This window comes from Gallus gallus, chromosome 4 (genome assembly GCF_016699485.2).
Source record: "Gallus gallus isolate bGalGal1 chromosome 4, bGalGal1.mat.broiler.GRCg7b, whole genome shotgun sequence".
Taxonomy (NCBI): domain Eukaryota; kingdom Metazoa; phylum Chordata; class Aves; order Galliformes; family Phasianidae; genus Gallus; species Gallus gallus.
The window spans coordinates 32,471,923-32,486,085 of NC_052535.1; the positions used below are offsets into that span (position 1 = coordinate 32,471,923).

General features: G+C 35.9%; 1 protein-coding gene across 7 annotated transcripts in view; it reads right to left on the reverse strand.

The window, feature by feature from the left end:
• The window catches only part of LRBA (LPS responsive beige-like anchor protein), a 372,868-nt gene that overhangs the window by 49,845 nt on the left and 308,860 nt on the right, over nt 1–14,163 (reverse strand). For all 7 annotated transcript variants that reach the window (XM_040699152.2, XM_040699153.2, XM_015276673.4 and 4 more), the window contains one exon: nt 4,640–4,807. In XM_040699152.2, the coding sequence (XP_040555086.1) occupies nt 4,640–4,807 (168 nt within the window). The remainder of the gene's footprint in view (nt 1–4,639; nt 4,808–14,163) is intronic.

Sequence of the window (14,163 nt, forward strand, 5' to 3'; positions counted from 1 at the left end):
GCAAAGAACTAATTCTATTTTTTTTTTTTTTAAACTCTTGGACAGCTGTTTCAAAAAAGAGAACAGAATTTGTGATAAGAAGGTGCTGCAAATTCTCTCCAGAACTGCTGGATTTATCTGCGGCACTGTGATTACTTGCCTCTTCCATACAGGCAACAAAAAAATAAAACCTTCCACAGCAAATCTTACGACAGTAAGTTCCACAGACCAAAATGGGGTTTTCAAGACAGACTCAACAGAAGGTAGTAATATAGCATACCTCTGCTGGCAAATACCATATTTTGCAGCGGAAATAGATGTGATATTTACTGCTTGTCACCTAACAGCAAGTTCCCTCTGCACTTGAAACTTTTTTCAGCAGGATGCACTAGTACAAGAATCAGAGTCAATGACAATGCTGCTAAAATTGCTAGAGGAAAAAAAAAGACCACAAAGAAGGAACGGTCTCTGCAGAGACAACTTGTGCACAGACATGTGAGCAGATGTACTGGATCTCTCGCCTTGCTTCTCCTGGCTGTAGTTCCCTTCCCCCACCTTCTCCGACTCAAACCCTCCTCTCTTGATCTGCTCCCCTCCTCCTAAGATTTGCCTTTGAATTATGCAAGCTTTGCACTCCCCAGGGTTTATCTGCCAAAAGGTAGCATGTGGCCCATGGTTTGCGTTTTAGTTTAAAATTTTCGATTATAGCAGTCAGATCCCTTCAAAATACTTTACATCTTTTATTCCCATAAGCAGAAAGAATGGCAGGAAAAAATTGTTTGCAGCAGTATGAGAGGATGTAAAGTTCTACATTTTCAGTTAAAAAAAAAAAAAGTAAGTTGGAATATGGTTTTAATCAAGTAGTTTTCCTTCCTAGACGAGTGCTTCCTTCTTGTAATATATATAACCTGACTGCCTATAAAAATAAAGGTGCCAGTTGGAGCCATTTAGGAGACCTAAGGAAATTCTGCATTAACCTGAACTCCTCCACTCCTCAGTTCCTTCCTCTATTATTGTGTGTGGCCTCTCCTGATGAGTTAGGTCACTAATATACATACATTTATCTGCAAAGATACTTCAGAAACACATGCATCATAGGCATCTCATTACTGATTTGGTCCAGGCTTGATAGAATATTTTCTCCGAGATCATTTTAGTGCAGAAGCTGCCATGGTTTAAACACACACTACTATTTTCCACATAATACCAAAGCCTTGGTAATTTGCAACTCCCAGAGTACACAAAAGATTCTCCTTGTTTTAAATTTGCGAAGAAAAAATATATATTCCACTACAACTTTCAATATATGAAGTCCAAAACCTTGAACTTTATCGCAAGAAGTAAGCTGAAAGCATCTTTTCCAAAGCCCAGAAATCTAGAATAAAATTTCTGGTCTAATACTTGCTTAATAAACAGATAGTAAATCTGTGGTGTCGTGCCTGCCTAAAAATGCTATTAATTGTCCAGATCAGAAACTCATTTGGCTTCTAACCAGGAATTTGGTGGAGAAAAGAAGAAATATTTTCTGGCTAGTTGACTGAAGGAGAAAAATAAATGCTGATTGAAACTGCTCGGCAGTACCGAATGTTAGTATATGTCCTCAGGGAGATGGATTAGTAAGCAGGAAGAAGGTGAGCCTGTCAAAGGTGCATGATAAATTCATTTAGCACATATATATAGAATGATTATGCACATAGATATACACACAAGCAGATTTTTTATTACTTTCATCTTTACTCACAAGTAAAAACAGAATAACTCACCATTGGTGATGACACTCATTAAATCTCTTTGCAGGGTTATCAATATCATCCCAGAACTGATCATATGTACCAGTTCAAATTGCATATACACGTGTATATAATACAAAAATATGCTGTCACAGAACACATGCAAGCAGGAAGGGATACTTTACTAAATATGAATCTTTATACTGTTGCAATACTCTTGAACCTACTATAAAAATAAGGCTGAAATTACTAAATAAAAATATTCTATTTAATCAATCTTCAAGTAACTCGGAATAAAAATATTACAGATAACATTTATTCTACTGTCTGCGTTCACAGAAACTTATTTGTTACACCATCAGTAGTGTTTCATAATTCTCCTGCTGTTAACCTACTCCATTATTACAAACTCAACATCCCTGCTTTTCTCTCAGCCCTATTTTCATTTTCATACACCACTCAGTTCAGGATGTACAGAACAAATCAAAAATAAGAAATGTCAGTGACATACAATTAAAAAGATGACTTCAAAACTCAAAAGTCTTGCTAACAAAATATATTAATCATAGAATGGTTTGGATTGGAAGGGAACTGTAAGATCACCTAGTTCCAACCCCGCTGCTACAGGCAGGGACACCTCCCATAGACCAGGCTGCTCAAAGCCCCATCCGGCCTGGCCTTGAATGCTTCCAAGGAGGGAGCATCCACCACCTCTCCAGGCAACCTGTTCTTGTGTTTCATCACCCTCACAGTAAATAATTTCTTCCTAATATCTAGTCTAAACCTACCCTCTTCTGTTTTAAAGCCATTCCCCCTCATCCTGTCACTACACACCCTTATAAGAAGTCCATCCACAGCTTATTTGTAGGCCCCCTCCAGGCACTGGAAAACATCACAACATTTAATTTCTTTACTGAACACTTTGGATAAGTATTCAGATTTTCATTTATTTATTCTCAAATCTCACAAAATCATGTTGTTCTGATCCTGCAGTCTGCTCCATATCAGCAAACCTATGTACTTGCATTAACGTATTTACAAAAGTACAAAATGCATCCCTAACTGAGATTACCCATACTTCCAGACAGATTTGTGACTTCCTTGGTCTTAAATTACATTTTTCAGGCTACGACACACATAGAACAGATCATAATTAAATTGACTAGAGAGCTGTTCTCAAAACAATTCAAAACTACATGAAATGTGTGTCTGGGAATCTGCTCTTTTGATTACTATTACCCTAATTTCTAGCTTCATTTTTTCATAATCTTATAAAGAGAAATTATTTTTATGTTTTCACTAATGATACGCATTGACTACTTGGGAAGTCAGTTATTTTGAGAGAGAATTTCACACAGTACCCAGACTATTATTGAGTTCACACAAACTTAGCACTTTGAAAGTCTAATAGATAGCATTATGTGATAAGAGTGTTTCCTTGACAGTGTAAAAGGAAACAGTGATAAACATTATCAATTAAATGAAAAAAAAAATGGCCAACAGTAACAGTGACTACCTATGAGTCAACAACTGTTTCAAATCTGGCTAATACAATTTTCCTTAAAAGCCAGTAATTCCAGTAAGTTTTTCTTAGCTGAAGTGAATGCAGTAGTATGCAAGGTCTGATATTCAAAAGCTCAACAACGGTCCAAGATGAAGTCTGCAGACTGACTGTAACCCAAATAACATTGACATCCACCCCCAACTTCTGCTACTTAAGCCAGGCCTTGTGTACCTCTACATGCCTAGCGTGCCCCAACAACCATTCCACTGCACCCACCTGCCAGCTACAACCCACACTGATGCTATGACATGACTTTCTGTACAGAGGCTGTCAAGGTGCCCCAGCAGCCAGATAGCTGGTAGGTACAGAAAAAAAAAAGGATTACTGAAAGTAATCATTGCTTACTTCTCAGATCTTCTTTCAACAATCAAGAAATGATGAAAATCAGCTTAGGTTTAGCCTAGAATTCTGAAGCAAACTTTAAGCCTAATATTTGTAAACAGAAATATTGGGTTTTTTTTGTTTTTTTTTTAAATCTGCTTTCAGATATATTTACTGCTGGTAAACATCTAGCCACACTTTTAAAGAAATTTGTCAATAGCATTCATAACACTATGTTCTCAGTGACTCAGAATATTTTACTGCAAAGTACCAATTACATTTATAATCATACAATTAATATAATTAATATATAATTAACATAATTACTGTTGTCCATTGGCTGAATACTTATGAGTAAAATGGCTTTTAATCACCTTCCTCATCACTCTTTTTCTTTCGTTTTAGAAAACAGCTGTTTAGGTGGGGGAGGAATGGGTTCTAAAGACCACAATAACATTAAGATATTTTATCAAATAGATTTTTCTAAACAGTGCTGGGCCTGAGTAAAAGACTAAATTTTTCCAATGTTAAAATATTTAGCTTTGCTTATGGAAAATATATGAAAAGTTAGTAATAATTTGATAGCAAACCAAATAAAAATTATGGAAGCTACAAAACTACAGAGTGCTTGATTTGTACTCTGAATGCAGGATTGCATTAGAAGACAATCATTAAAACTGTGAAAGTTAATTCAAAAGTACAAACCAAATCAAAATTGCCCACAGTCTTCTATTAAGATCACATTATTACTGAACAAAATGACTGCACTCATAGTAAGTGAAGCAGTCTTCGAACATTTATTTTCATGCTGGTGTGCTGAGTCTGGGTGTACAAAGTTTAAGAACAGCTTGCTTGCTTGTTCTCTAGTTTTGCATGCTGTGATGAGCGTTTCAGACACCTTGCATTTGACTGGCCTGTAATCAAATCACTAGAGAAAGCAAAGATTTGAACATTCAGCAGCAGACCAAAAACGTAGTCTTTACACTTTTGACAATGCAGTGTTGAACAAATAGTTTTGATTTCTGCATTTGAAATAAAATCTTACCTCTCTCAATACAGGATCTGTTATGGAACTTAAATTAACAGCGCCTTCATATGTCAAATAGTAGAACACATTCAGGGATCTGGCTGCCTCTGGCCCTTGCTGTTTGTAGCCAAAGATCAGATCAATCCACTGATGAAGCTGGCAGGAAACAAACTCACTTTCTAGTGCCTGTAAAAAAACAAAACACACGCAAAATATATAAATTTGAGCTTGACAGACAACCAGCATTTCTTAGTAGTAGAAGTATATTTCAAATAGTATACAAAGTTATCTTAACAAATCTTGTTACACAACTGACAATGGCATTTCAGATTCTATCAAAACCCACATATATATATATATGGGCCCTGTGACAGATAGGTCTGCTGACTAACTCTTCTCCCTGCTGACCATAAGACCTTGCTGTTTACACTACAGTAGTGAAAATAAGAAAAAAAAGCAGTCAGTGAGAAGCATTTCTTCATTTATAGACAGCCAGAGTGTTTTTTTTATGAATTCTTGAGATGAAATTATGTTTTCCTATGTGTGAACTGCACAAGGAATAACAGCGTGGTAATCTGATTGTGACAGATAAACAGAAGACTAATAGATATGAGGAAACTGAACTAACCAGGCGTGTTAGAGTACAAAATATTTACATGATGGAATAGCAGCCTCATATTACTTTTATGCACTTCTTGCATATTACCTTTACACAAGTCTACACAGAAACAGAAGCAGTGTGCGGAACGATCAAGCCACTTCCCTGAAGATTTTATCCAGTTACAATCTAATCCTCAAGATAAAAGCACCCAAATAGCAATGAATCCCTCCATAATGGTATCAGACATAGCACAAATAAATAAAAATATAATTTAAAAGTAATTGTAATCTAAAGAGTTCATATGCCTAGGTTAAATCACTAGCAGGACTCGTTTTCTCTATTTTACACAGAGGATTCAATATTTTTCTTATTTTCATGTGTAGATGAACAATCTAACTAAATCTGATATTCTCTTTATCTAAAGAAACTGATAGCATTTTCCTTGTAAAGGAAATTCCTAATTTTGAGCAGAGGAAGTTAAAATTAATCTAAAAAACAAGGAAATCACTCTGCAAGTTGCACAGAGAAATGATGGGTTGGTTTCATTAACCGATCCCTGAAAACAACATTTAAATTGACACATAAAAACAGCAATTGTCTTAATTTGTGTGGTGCACTCCACACAAAGGCCCTAAATATGTTCAAATTAGAGCAAGCTGCTTGATTGTCACTGCAGTCTTGTGTCATATTAATGCATGACAAACATTAAACCATACACTTAAATGGCAATTTATATCATTTAAATGTTTACTGCCACGTCAGATCATCACTCATTTAAATGTGACTTTCTGACAGCTAATTTCAGTTAATTTTCCTCGATTCACTTAATTAGAACTTTCAATCAAGAAAAGACCTGTACATATCTCCTACTTCATATCATTCTTTTTTATTATTATTATTTTTATTAGGATCCCCAGCTATGGAATTGCTGAAAGCATTCTTTAAAGCAAATTACTACAACGTGCAGTATCTCTTCAGTTGATCATATGGAAAAATCCTATAACACAGGATTGCTTTGACAGGATTTTCTTCTCTTTCTTTTTTTAATAAAAAAAAAAAGTTTAGACAAAGACACACAATTAAAACTATAAAAAAACACAAGCAGGCCAATTAAAAATTAATGATTTCAAAATTGTTTAATAAGATAAAACCAGTCAGGAGTCTCATGAGTGTCCGTAATACTACAATGTGCAGCCATAAAATTCTACGGCGTTCAGCAAATGACAATGATAGAAATTAATTTTCTTGCTTTCTTGCTAAAAAAAATAAAATTAACCCTAGAACATACTCACTGTTATTTAATGTCAGGAAAAAAACAGCTTTAAGGGTTTGTGACTTTTAATATATGTGGTTAGTACATGCAGAGGTTGTTCCTTCTTCCTTTGCTTCAAAAGCCAGGCTTGTAATGGGTCACATTATACTCATAAAGCACATGAATAACTGAAGGAATATCACTCTGCAATCTCCTCAGATTAACAGATATCTAAATCTGACTTTTAAAAAAGCAGAACTGAAATACACACTGCCTTTTCATGGGACGGTTGGTAGCCATCCTGAAAGTACTTCTCTTTTCCAAGTTTAAAATTAATTTACACTTGTAATTTATAGATTCAAAACTAGATAATTCTCACTTATTTTTTTCCATATTGGACCATTTTAGACCATTTTCCTCATTTGCCAAATTGCAGACTCAATTTGGGCTCAACAAAAAAAAGACTACAGTCAACAACAACACCCACGACCCTGAACAACAGACCAAATGCAGCACACAAATTCAGACAATAAATAAGCCTGCCTGTCATTTCAGGTTCACAGTTAAGCTCTCGGTTGCAGGGAGGTACTTATGCTGTGATACTGTACACGGAGGAACAATAGTTAATGGGCTGCACACCAATTACGAAATAAAGCGGCTTTTCAAGGGAAACAACTCAATGGATTGGTGTGTGACGCACTTCGCAGAGAGGTGAGAAAATGCTATTTAAACTGGGTACCACTTAAAAACCATCGAAAAAGTGAAGAAGTTCTGATGCACACGAATATCAAGTGCTAAAAATGAGTTCTTTAAAAACTTATTACTGTTAGCACTTGCCTCTTGTGAAACTAAATCAAGGGTATAGAATGCTAAGCATTTAGGATTGGTTAAGAGTCTAGGGCAGACAATGCTCAAGTTAAATACGGCATGCAGCTATGGGATATGAGCATTCTTCCCGTGCTGCTCCTAACGCTCCTCGATCAATTGCTACAGCACTCTCACCACAGCCTGAGAGCATCATTTACACCCAGTGAGTGCTTGCTGTAAAATGTGTAAAACAAGAAAACCCTCTACAAAGGCCAGCCTCACACAGTAATACTCAGCTCAATTGAGTTATTGTAAAATAAATCAGTGACTAATCCCCAATTGTTAAGGAGCAAATAAGACCATGAAAAGACTGTCATGTGAAGCCCCACACAAATTGTCAATGCTGTCCACAGGGACTCATATTAACTTTGACAAACTGTCTTGGGGCTGATATCTGTTTCTTTAATGGGATGTATTAGGCACAGACTAAAACATTTGAGATATGCTAAAATGTACAGTATACAGATGTCAAACACAAATACCTATTAGTGACTTCCATTTCTCCCTCACCGAGGCAGAAACACTTCGGAAACAACAAACGGAAGCTCTGATTTTATCAGGACATTTTTGTTCATTCACAAATATTTTTCACCGATACAATCAGATACCACTAAATGTAATTAAAATTGTTTCTTTGAGAATTACTCTGATATGCATTAATTTGTGTGCATCCTTTTATGCCCTGAAGGGAATGGTAAGAGAACGATCTGCTGAAGAGAGGAGATTATCAGTGCAACACTCATACAAAGGACTTGGCAAAACAGTCAAGAAACAATTAAAGAAAACAAAAAAAAACAGCAGTTAGAAAAGACTTTCCTTTTTTTTTTTTCTTCTTTTTTCTTTTTTAAATATAAATAGTCTGACCACTTACCATGATATAATTCCTCATCCTTATACTTTGGATTTGGATCATGACTTGTAGTTGTTAGGTAATTATCATGGGCTTTTACCCTTCTACCTTTCTTTGGCTTTTACTGCAGTGTGCCTATAAGGACATTTACTATATGAAATTATGCCTACTGAAAATTAATATATACTTGAGAATGAGATGCTTGTATGTTGAAATAAGGTGAAGGTATTAAGTGTATTTCTTTTCACTAGCACAGGAATCTATCCATAACCAAGCTTTTCAGAAATGTAAGACTACAGGTTTACTTGCTTTACGCCTGTGCTGATTAAAGCATACACGCAACACTTATTTCAAGAGACAGAAAAGAAGTCCTACCTATACAAAATGAGGTATACGTAGTTAAAATCAAAGTAGAAACTTTTGAAAAGACAGCAAAACCGTTTCTCAAGGGGTAATCTTTTCTATTCAATTATAAAAAAAATATCCAGGAATGTACTACATTGGCAGGCAAGAAATGACAAATCTCAAGTACAAATAATTGCCTATTATCTCAAAGGCTAAATATTCTAATTCCTCTTCGAAGTAAAGAATTTCCTTCGAAACACTTGCAATAATAGAGGCTTTAAAAAAAACTTTACATTTGACAATCATTAATGTACAAACAGAAAAGTGCAAATTAAGATTTCACACATTTTTTAGTACAAACACAACTTTGATATGAAAAATACTCTCTTTGAGCACAACAAAGCACCCACACAAATGAAGTAGCAAGTAATTATTTTAGGTTCATTAAGTATGTATTCTGGCTTGCTCTGTGCACATACATTTGAAAAAAAAAAAAAAAAAAGAAAGAAATATAAAAACCAAAGCAAACAACTGAATTACGTTTGCATGTGCAGGCTTTCAGACACTAGCTGGTAATGCTGCCTTAACATTGATGTATGACCTTTCTAAGTTACAATGAAAAAGGCTGTTTTTTTCAGCCTAATTAGAACTGTTTCAAATTTTCCTGCTAAATATATGATAGAAAGTCCTTTCAACTTTTTTTTATTATTATTATTCTAGAGTTTCTTTCCATGTCAACTTTGTTCCAATCAAAATATGTTTTGAATTAAATGATTTTGATTCAATATGTGGATCGCATTTCACTTCTAAGATTTAAAGTCCAAAAAGGAAAAGTTTAGGCTTTTCAAACAAAGCAAAAGCAGCCACTTTGCGGAAAGCTATTCACATTTACCAAGACTGACAAATTGTTTGTGTGCACCATTAGGTCTAGTTTCTGCAATAGTTGCCAGATTTCCTGTCCTCCTAATAACATATTAACCCTTGAAGTGCTGGCTTTATCTTTTGAGTTTTCTCAGTAACCACCAATATTTAAAAGCAAGTTACCAAAATGTATTTATATCAGAATCACTAGTTGATCTCTTGAATATACAGCTGAGATTTTGTATAAGTATTAAAAACTGTTACAAAGATACTGAACTCCAGCCTGCCATGAAGATATCAGGAGGAGGAGGAGGAAGAGAAGAACAGATATACTAAGGAAAAAACTCCAAGTCCTGCATAAGTTAATGCAAATTTCAAAAGGATAAAACGTACAAAACTTTCTACATGTCTGCTGGTTTCTAATTTGTGGCTATATAACTGTGTCCAAGCAGAATGCTACAACTATACCAGATGATATAGAGGTTTATTTAAAGTACTTTACAATTTGTATTTTAAAAAACCAAAAACAAAACAAAAACCAAAAAAGAAACCCTACAATATTTCAGATGGAGTAATTATTTTACAGCTTAAGTTACACAGACAATCTCATTTCCCTTTAACTTTTGTTCCCCTAAGTTAAAAATGCTGCCCAGAAGTGCATTGCCAATGCATTTGTCATTACCGTTATAGCCAAAGTTAGCATTTTACCTTATTTCTCTACTCAATCACCATGATTAAGAAGAAAAAGAACTCTAGAAAATATAATCTTAATAAAAAGGTTTAACTCATGTTTTACACAAGAAGACTGACTGTATGGAACACAGGCTATCGATAACGTGACACCTCTGCAAGATGAACTTATTTGCCTGTTACTTTTCTGCGTTTATCAATAAGGGACCAAGCAATGAGAATGGAGAATTTTTCTATAATAGTATAACTCGATGAAACACAATTTTGCGCTGAGATACATTTCTGCACAAGTAACAGATAAAAAAAGAAAAATATTTTGAAATCTAATGACTCAAGAGCCATTGAGTTTCTGTAACCATTACCAAAACAAGAGCGAGTTAGTATAGTGTTTAACTAAAAATTCCAAATACTTCTTTTGGTAATTTTTATATTCAGTCCACGACCGTTATTTTGTAGCTTAAAATGAAGAAGCCAGACAGCTGTTACGTATTTTATAAAATGAAAGCTATGTTTCCTTTGAAATTCACCTTTAATCTTGACTTGAAATGTCTATCACTGGGGGCGGGATTAAAAATGTAGGTGAATACAATAACTTGCCCTAAAGCGTTCTTAGCTGTTCTTACTATAAAGGGCAGTTACCCTTCAAAAATATTCTTAGGATATGCAACAGGCTAAGTATACACACATAACCTGCAAGCCTGAGAGCAATATTTTACAGCAAAATTGGTACAATTTACCATGAACAGTATACAGATAAATTGACCAAATATTGCATTTTTATCATTAAGTTTCTAAGTTTAGACATCTAACTCCAGGTGCCAACAATGAAAACGTTTACACAGATATGCAACTTGTGAGTAACTTCACAGCCTTCATAACAGAAGAACTGAAAAGGACAAAGAGAAGCATCCTACCCTGCTTGCAGGATGTCTTCCATTATTCCTTCTAAGACTATTGCTATTAGAACATTTGAAAAACCAGACTTAAGACTCAAAACGTGACATTATAATGTGAAGAAAATGAAAGTAGGCTAAAGAAAGCCAACATGGCTGCCAAAAGCAGTGTACTTATAATGTTACACTGCTGAATAGGGGCTGATTTGCTCACATTACAGGTCTTTGGTATATCTTTTTTCACTGAAAGTGCGCATTGGTACTCAACAGGTAACAAACTACTATCTCACATGTTGGCTTACCTCGCTTATTCACATATTCCAGCAGTGATCACTGTGAAAATGCTACCTTTCCTAATAAGAGTGGGCAAAACCTGTCTTAGCCAATCAGCTCCATAGGAACATACATGCTTCTCAAAAGGCATACTAAGAAAGTCCCCTTCCCAGACAGAGGTAGAAAAGATTCAGAATTCTGGTAGGAACCTAAAAGTATCAGGAAGATTTTATGAAATTTCCCTGAGAAAAAATAATATATAACAGTCGTAATTAATTAGTAGTTATAGAATCATATAAATGGTCATCTTCACTCAAAAGCATGGTCATACTGATATACATGGCTTGCATTTTTTGTCCTTCTCCAAAGGCACACAGAAAATCAGATCATAACAAGTTAGACCACAACCATTTCTTGCTACAATCGTGGCTAAAGGCGTATTTTTATAACAGCAGGAGGAACTGCTGATTCCTCCACCATATTCACCTCTCTGCTCTGAACTTCCTGTGGGGGTTTAAGTACCTACTACATGGTCTTCCTACAGAAGATTCAACATCTAAAGACCAAGAAAATTTGGATGAGAATTCTTTTTGAAAATCCCCACATACAGGACTGCAAAGGGGCATGAAGCTCCCTCCTCCCTGAATTTCAGCAGCTCCTTTCAGTTCCTCCAGCACTTGCTCGCATGTAGATTGACAGCCTGGATCTGGAACCTATTACCCATGGAAGCACACACTGTTAACCACACAGCTGACAGTTGGCCCAGTCAAATTAGTTTAAATGAAGTTTTGTATTAAAAAACAACAACAAAATCCCACAAGACAGGACTGCATTTCACAGTGTTGTGTTGGGTACTGACAGAGCTGACTGAGCTGGCAGCATGGCTGTGCAATCAGGTTAGCACAGAAGACTGCCAACCTAACACATCTTTCCTCTCAGGCCAGTGCAGGTATACTGCTTCCAACACTTTGGCTAACTCACCTACCCCTAACCAGGGGAGTCCTGCATTGCATTTCCTTGAGCCTTGCCACTATCATCACAGGTGCTTTCAAATGTGAAGTATTAGCCTAAGACAAACTGGAATGCAAGAGTAGCACATACTTCCATAAGTGCATTTGTTGCAGTAAACAGAGATTCACCTTTTAATGTTGCAGATCCCTCCTCGTTAAAAGAGAGCTGGAAAACATACACTACAAAGCATTAAACCATGCAAAATTTGCTTGCCTTTAGGTTGAATTCTGAAAGAACACTGTTCTTTCACAGAAGATAGAATCAGACCAAACTCTGAAATTCAGAAAAGTGTTACGGCCAGAGTACGTTGGAATTTTGGCTTACTTTTTCTAAATGAATACATTGCTTGCATAACTGTTGAGTAACATACAGTGAATCTTATTGAATGCAGGAAAGGTCATAAAGTTAGAGAAAATGTCTGAAACATCAACTGAACTCACACGATTGAAATGCAGAAAAGATTTGTGTGAGCACAGACAAAGCTACACTTGAAAGAGCTTTCATGTTAAGCATTAGGCTGTGTGCTACAGGTTATGATCCCACTTTTAATCCTGAAATTAAAGTTTAGGATTACACACAGTCTGATTAACAACAGCACAATACACTTCACACTCGGAGATGCTGGTGATTTTTTACCATGTATTTTGCACCCAAATGTGCTCATACATTTTTCCCTTCTGATTTACTCTGTAATCCTTAGAAGTCAACTGTTGCTTTACTTCTGCACTCTGTTTCAACAGCTTGGAGCATTTATACTGTGCTTTGATGTGTCAGTTGTATATGCAATTCGCAAGGGCTGTGATGATCAACAAGTATTAATATGCATGTAAGAGGAGACAGAAATGGTTGCAAACACATGGTCTTCAGATCACTGCAAATAGTATAAGCAAACATCTTACAGGAGTTGTACAGGCTAATCTAATTTGTCTTTGAAGCCAGTTCTGGGAAAAAAATGTTCTAGAAAAATTTATTTAAGATTAGGAAATAGTATGACAAAAGGTCAAGGAATTTAAAATTCAAAACACAATTTAGATGCAAGTCAGGCAGACAAACCATTTCAATCTTGTCATCTGACTTGTCTGCTAACTCACAGAATAGGAAGTGTTCAAGAGCTTTTGGAGAACGGATTTGTGAAGTCATTTAGGGTACCACATCTTAATAAATCAGTTACAAAAAATAGGAAACAACACTATATCATCATGTAGCACAAATGCATAGCCCACTCTTTAGCTAACGCGTATATAAGCATGGGGTTTGCTTCCTTGCAGTAATTATCAACAGTCAAATCCTGATTTTTTTTATAAAGACATTGCGTGGTTGCTTCTGATGACAACAATGTAAGGTATGTTTGGCAGACACTACACTCTTTGGCATTTAGTTGGAGTGACGCAGCAAAAACATTACTTAACAATGACAGAGAAGGAAAGAACTCATGCATTAAAGATGTTATCCAGTTTGAGTCCACAGCTCTCAAAGTTTTTCTGTTCTTCAAAAACAGGCATTTTTAAGCACAAGAAATAAAAGAGGAGGAACTGTTGGAAGGACTGGCTCCCCTCTTATCTCCCCACACTACAGCTTCTACATTTAGCACGTAGGAAAAAAATCAGATCTGTGGAAGACGCTATTTGGAAAATGACATGCTTTTTGCAAACTTGCTCAAACACAGCAAGCTCTCACTTAACATCATCTTCTGGCAAATTTACTAAGTAAGCTACCAGGAAGCCTGGATCCAGACAAGCCAGTACTCAAGGGCTGCTCACCTTCTTCTATCGAATCCCCTAGTGCAAGCACTTCCACAGCCTCCTGATTAAGAAGGATTCTGTCCCAGTCCTGACTGTGAGCCATGCCCTGTCCCAGCAAATCCCCTCAGCTGTCGCCTACTCCCAGGGAGTAGTCTGT